Source organism: Sorex fumeus, unplaced genomic scaffold, assembly GCF_029834395.1.
Source record: "Sorex fumeus unplaced genomic scaffold, SorFum_2.1 ptg000063l, whole genome shotgun sequence".
NCBI lineage: Eukaryota > Metazoa > Chordata > Mammalia > Eulipotyphla > Soricidae > Sorex > Sorex fumeus.
Window position 1 is genome coordinate 74,736,794 of NW_026606120.1, and position 6,410 is coordinate 74,743,203.

Genomic DNA, 6,410 nt, shown 5'->3' on the forward strand with positions numbered 1-6,410 from the left:
CACTGTTTCAGAACATTTGTTTCATATGTAATCTCAAGGTCTGTTTTTTTTTAAATCATACTTAGATATAGCACAGAGAAAATGTACACCAACTTGATCTTTCAGGAAGGAGTTTCTCTAACTTGTTTTGAAATGGATGAGAACAATTATTCACATGCTGAAAGTGTTCCTTCACTTATTGATGTAATTTATTCAGACATTAATATTACAGTCACAAAACAATCTTACAGGTTTATTAGAATTGAAAATGTTTAGATTACATAGAGGAACTGATTATTATACAACTATGTGCATATCTAACTGTGATTACCACTAAATGGAAAACCTATAATGAAAAATAAAACTGGAAGTTCTTGGAATTATTGACAATGGGTATTTGGGTACAGAACTAGGACTGATTTTATTTTCTTTTTATGTGCAAAATTTAAAAATACACATACAATTATCTTCTGTAACATGGCATTTTGCATGGATGAGTTAATCTATTTGTATTTGAAGAATTAGAACATGGACTTATGCAAAGTCAAATTATGCAAGAAGTTTTTAAATTCTAAATGCAGAAGGTGGCCACAACATTAGCAGTAATAAGCCACACAGAAACTATATTTATCATGTTAAAGGAGTAGAAAGCATTTTATTTGGAGATTGGCAGGAATACTTTATAGGTTCCTACCATATCACAAGTAAGTAGGGGAGAAAGTAAACACTAAAGCAGAAATATACTGACGAGAGCAATCTTAGTAAGTTTTGGGGGCCCACACCCAGTGCTTGAAGTACCCTGCAGTGACAGGGATAAAATCGGGGTCAGTTGCATGCAAGGCAAAAGAGCAGGGTTTGAGAATATGAAAGTCTTGACTTGGGCTCCCAGATTGGATGTTGACTGCAGTTTCTTCTCCTATTGAGGACTCTGCCAACTTCAAGTCTGCCATTCACCATGCTGCATGTGGAACCTTCACATACAACAGCTTTCGACTGTGCAAATGACATATTCTGGGCATGACTCACCAGCGTGGTTTGAAGTATTGGTTGCAGAGGTAATGTTATAGGGAAGTCTGTGGGGAAAAAAATCCATTTAAAATTAAGTTTAACAAAAGAAATCTGGTGTATGTGTGTGTTTGAGGGGGGGGTGGATATCAACTCAAAATATTGCCATCATTTGTCCTACAATTGATTATCTGAGGAACATTCTCTGTGGAATTACATATGGCTGAAGCCCATCTTATCCTAGGGCTCAGAATTGCCACTTCAAATTGCAGTAGCATTTGAGTCAAAGTCAATAGAAGTTGCTTCACTTGAAAATGCCCTCTTTGATGCATGGTTCTCATCTAGAGGAGCAAAGAGAGCCACCAGCATGAAAAGCTACACAGGATACTTACTTTGCTTCAGAATATCTTAAAAATATGTCTACTGTTCTATGATTAGTCTTAGTCACTTTTTACCTCTCTTTGAAGGTCATTTCCACCCAGCAGGACGCTTGGACCCCAGTCTACTCTTAGGGAACTGGGATTCTCATAGCCAGCCTCTTTGTGAATCACAGGGCATTTTAAGATTGTGAATGTGGCACTTACCTGCTGTCCTCGCCCTCCAGCAGGCCCTGGTACGTGTTGATCTCACACTCTAGCCGCGCCTTGACGTCCAGCAGCACCTCATATTCTTGGTTCTGTCGTTCCAGGTCGCAGCGGATCTCAGCCAGCTGTGCTTCCACATTATCTATCACGCACTGCATTTGGGCCAGCTGTGTGCTGTACTGGGCCTCAGTTTCTGCCACTGTGCATTCCAGAGATTCTGTCTGCAGAAGGGAGAACATGTGTATAAGGATCTCGGGGCCAGTGTGCTTGTCTTTGACTCCTTGCTCTAATGGTTACCAGCCATGTAATTTCAAAAATAGGACTTTACTTTTTCGTGCCTTGGTTTTATTCCAGAAAACAAGCAAACAAACAGGAGGTGCAAAGAACCTCTGCCTAGGAATGAGGAGGAGGAGCAAATGAGCCATTGTGTGTAAAACACTTAGAACAATGCCTGAGGAAATTTGAAAGGCTGTTATTTAAGAGTTAATTAAGACTTCTGTCATTATGCATGCTGTCACTGCAGCTTACATACTTGTGCAGCTTAAGGAGGACTCACCATTTTGGAGAGGAAATGTTGAATATGGACTCCTGGCTCCTTGGGTGGAGATTTCTAGGGTTGAGCACTTGGATTTGACTTCCATATTTGCCTCTTAACACTGTAGGAATCTCTGTTACTTAACCGAGTCTCAGTTTTCCTCATCTATCAAATGTGGTTCATGGAGAGAATTTCCCCATCAGAATATTGTGAGTCTTAAATGAGCGTTGTTCCAATTGCAACTTGGCTCCTATTCCCCTACAAAGTCATACGAGGACCCAAGATAGCACATCCAGTGAGTTTGGCATTAGAGACTGGCACCTGGTGTTGGAGTGTGTGATGAAGTGGGGTATAGTGAATTGTTGGCTTGCAGTGTGGACCTTGAGAAGCTTTTGTTGTACAATGCAAAGTTTGAAGAAATTCATTGTTCTTAGAGATACTGGTGAGTTTAACTCCAAAGAGAGTTTAGACCCATTGGAACATGGACCAAAGAGAGTATAAATGGGTTATGGCACTTGTCTTATACCTAGCCCAACATTTGTTTGATCCCTGACACCACATATGACCCCCAATGTCCTTCTTAGAGTGACCCCTGAGCTGAGAGCGAGTAATAAGTCCTGAGGACTGCTGGGTGTGGCCCCCAAATAAAAAAAACTAAACAAAAGCAAAACAAAACCCCCAAACAGCAGAATAATGGCAGTCCACTGGAATTCTTGAGATTTTGACTGAGAGATGGGGGGGCTCTCATTTTGTTCCTGCCTTTTTCCCACTCTCCCTGTCTCTGGAAGATACTGCAGGACCATGCTCAACCCCAAAGGAAAGACTTGTGTTTCCTGAGTGCAAGTACCAGTGTTCGACCTATTATATCTTCATTTTTCTGGATTAACCACAAAGCTTGGGAAAAGGCAAGGTAATCCAATCTGAGCAAATAGAAAATTCAGTTCTTCGGCCTCATGAACATTGGGTCTCTCTTTTAGGTTATGGAAGAGGAGAGAGTAGCTCAGGGCCTGATGCTTCAGTGACAAGACAGAGCTGTCTTTCCCTTACCCACCAGGTTTTGCTGTGCCTGCAGCTCAATTTCCAGAGCATTGGCTGTGCGTTTTAGTTCCAGGAGCTCCGTCTGGCAGTCCTGCATCTGCTCGGCGCTGGAAAGCTGCTGCTGATTTAACTCCTCCGTCTGAAACACAGGCATGGTTAGAGAAGGCAAATAAGCCAGCAAATCTGGAAGGCCGAGAGCATCTTCTTGCTCTGCACAGTGCTGACCTGGACCGCAAACCATTCCTCTGCATCTCTGCGGTTGTCAGCTAGCACTCTCTCGTACTGACAGCGCATTTCATCCAGGACCCGGCTGAGGTCCACAGTGGGCGCAGTGTCTATCTCCACGCTGAGTCGGTCACCAAGCTGTTCCCGAAGCAAGCTGACCTCCTGAACACGGGAATGAGTAAAGAACGTCAAAGAGATGGGAAACTGTCACTTTGATATCCCAATGGCACTTCATTTCTGTTCCTTGGAGCCATCGGTTAAAGTATGACATTCTAATTGGGAGGACCTGAGTCAAATTACTTGTCTCCATTCAATGTATTTGTGGAACATGTGTAATAATCTTTTGTCATTTCCAGAAAGCTATTGTGGAATGTATGAGTGAATACATACAGAAAGAATGAGAAAAGTCCTTGGCACATAGTAAGAGCTCAATAAATGTTAGCTATTATCATCAATGTCTGAGGGGAAAACAGACTTTATTATATCACTCAACTTTGCATTTATCAGCTTCATTGATATGGTGTAAATATATACCTCCCATTTCATGATTTTTAAAATGTCTATATATGCACAATATTTTAAAATACTAGGCAGCCCTAGTATTACATGAACCCTTTCTCCATTTGGAAATAGTTTCACACTCTTTATCAGACTGATTTTTCATATCTGATGGATTAGAGGTAGGAGGGGTACAAAGTCTTCAGGAAAGCCATGTGAGACATTTCTGCTTCTTGTATACCAGCAATGCTGGAGGAGAGTTTAGTTTCTTCATCAGGCACTGGCCAAGATTTATTGCTGCCCACATTCAGAGGCACACTGAATGGCTAGGCTAATGGCATACCTTTATCTATCCCAGATAAAATCTGTCCTTTTAACTCTTTCCCCCTCAGATCCCTCAAGCAAATTTCTGCTTGCTCACCTCTTCATGGTTTTTCTTAAGGCAAAGCAGATCATTCTTCAGAGATTCCACGTGGGCTTCCAGGTCACCTTTGCACACATTCAACTCACCCAGGATTCCACGTAGGCCACTGATGTCAGCTTCCACCAGCTGGCGAAGAGACAGTTCAGACTCGTACCTTTCACAGCAAAAGAGATGCAGCCAATGCTTACTCTGATAGATAGAGTCCCATGGTGGGGCATATAGATGTGACACATGAACTTGAAGTGGCTCATGTGTCAAAATTTCTTCTACAACCACAATAATCACAACTTTGAGATTGGCACGCATTCTTGGCTTTAAAATATTCTGTTAGGGAATGTTTGTGTTTTGTGTTTGTCTGAATGAGACAGTCAGCACTGTAACATTGTCCTGTAGCACTGTTCTCCCATTGTTCATCGGTTTGCTCAAGCGAGCCCAGTAATGTCTCCATTATGAGACTTGTTGTTACTGTGTTTGGCATATTGAATATGTCACGGGTAGCTTGTCAGGCTCTGCTGTGTGGGCAGGATACTCTCAGTAGCTTGCCGGGCTCTCCGAGAGGAGGAGAGGAATCGAACCCGGGTCTTCCTGGTCGGCTGAGTGTAAGGCAAATGCCCTACCCGCTGTGCTATCACTCCAACCCGAGACAGTCAGATAACAATAAATTATTTTCAAACTCAAGTGAAGCTTACCTTGACTTAAAGTCATCAGCAGCCATTTTGCAGTTGTCTAGTTGCACGGCCAATCTACAGTTCTCTGCCTTAGTGCACAAAATCTAGGAAGTAAGTTTTATTATGTCATCAATAGTTCTTTGATGGAAGCCGAAATGTCAATTGAGTAATTACTCCACTTTTATTATTAACCATATAACTTTATGAAGAGAAAGCACATGTTTATTTATAAAGCAGATAAATAAAAACATTTCATTTTTAAAAATGACCAAACAAGTTCTGCAATATTCCTTTTCAGTTCAACCCACTTAGATTTTTTCCTCCATAAGTAAATTCTATTATTACCATTTTATTATCTATTATAACAAAAATTCATCAGCAAGGAAAGAAAATAAATACTAAGTGAAATTATATATTAAAAAATATGACATTGTAGCACCTATATTAGAAATAATATGAATGCATTAGTTTACAGGCAGAAGTGATTTTTAGTTATAACTTCCCCCTCATCCTATAATTGATAAAGCTGAAAACTAGAAGTGGATTTATTATAATCACTCAATAATTAGTGACAGCACTGGGGGTTAGTGCTTATATTTTCTGATTTTTGTTGTTATTGTTGTTCAGTCATCTTTTCTCTGCATCACATAACCTTTGGGCATGTCCCTTCCCCATTTCCCTGAATAGATCACCCTGTACAAGTACAAAATGAAGCAAATAATAGGCCAAAAGGGTCAGACATTGGGCAGTGAGACACCAGACCTTTTGTTGGAGCTCTTCAATGTTGTCGAAGAAGCTCTGATAATTGGGGCACACCAACGGGATGTCATCTTCACATTGCTCTCGGATCCTGCACTCCAGCTCTGCGTTCATCTCCTCTAGGCCGCGAACCTTCTCCAAGTAGTTGGCAAGTCTGTCATTCAAGAATTGCATTGTCTCCTTCTCATTGCTATTGAATGCCCCATCATCGCACCAAACACAGTTCCCAACCAAATAGGGCATATTACAATTTCCAGCAAAGTAGCATGGTGCCAGGTAACCAGTTGTCAGGCAAGACTTAGAGAGGAAGGTAGGGGTCTGACATCTTGAGGAAGCACATGTGCTGGTGAGACATGTGGTTTCTTCACAACAGTTCAGAGCAATTGTACAATCAGAATCCCCAGCACTGGATTCTGAAGGGCAGCCTGCAGGGGAGCACTCAGAAGTCATCTTATTGCAAGCGAAGAATGAAGACACACAGCAAAGCTCCAGGTGCCTGACTGCACAGTCTCCCTTCCTCCTGAGACTTTTATAGAGCCCCCCCAAAATGGTTATTTGCAGAATGCACCGGATGTTTTCTCCATCACTGCTGGTGGCTACCAGTCTTAATACAAACATTTCATTAGTGCTGTTTGTTTGCCGAGGAAGTTTTATGCCTCATAAAGTAGACATAACTTCAGGTTACTATATAAGGA

The 6,410-nt window shown here is 41.5% G+C and overlaps 1 protein-coding gene across 1 annotated transcript; it reads right to left on the reverse strand.

Annotated features, from left to right (window-relative positions):
- Positions 1–952: 952 nt before the first annotated feature.
- Positions 953–6,165, reverse strand: KRT40 (keratin 40). The gene is made up of 7 exons (XM_056127895.1): positions 5,719–6,165; positions 4,978–5,060; positions 4,286–4,442; positions 3,367–3,528; positions 3,155–3,280; positions 1,569–1,789; positions 953–1,052 (listed from the first exon to the last, which is right to left on the reverse strand). Exons 1-7 carry the CDS (start codon positions 6,163–6,165, stop codon positions 953–955), a joined length of 1,296 nt encoding a protein of 431 aa, XP_055983870.1.
- Positions 6,166–6,410: the final 245 nt, after the last annotated feature.

Bases quoted from the DNA above. Each gene is read 5' to 3' on its own strand.
- KRT40 (XM_056127895.1), bottom strand. From the start codon at position 6,165: ATGACTTCTGAGTGCTCCCCTGCAGGCTGCCCTTCAGAATCCAGTGCT. The intron at 4,443-4,977 runs GTAAGCTTCACT...TTGCTGTGAAAG, and splicing joins GCTGATGACTTTAAGTCAAG to GTACGAGTCTGAACTGTCTC. The intron at 1,790-3,154 runs GTGGGTAAGGGA...TCCCTTCTGCAG, and splicing joins TGCAGGCACAGCAAAACCTG to ACAGAATCTCTGGAATGCAC.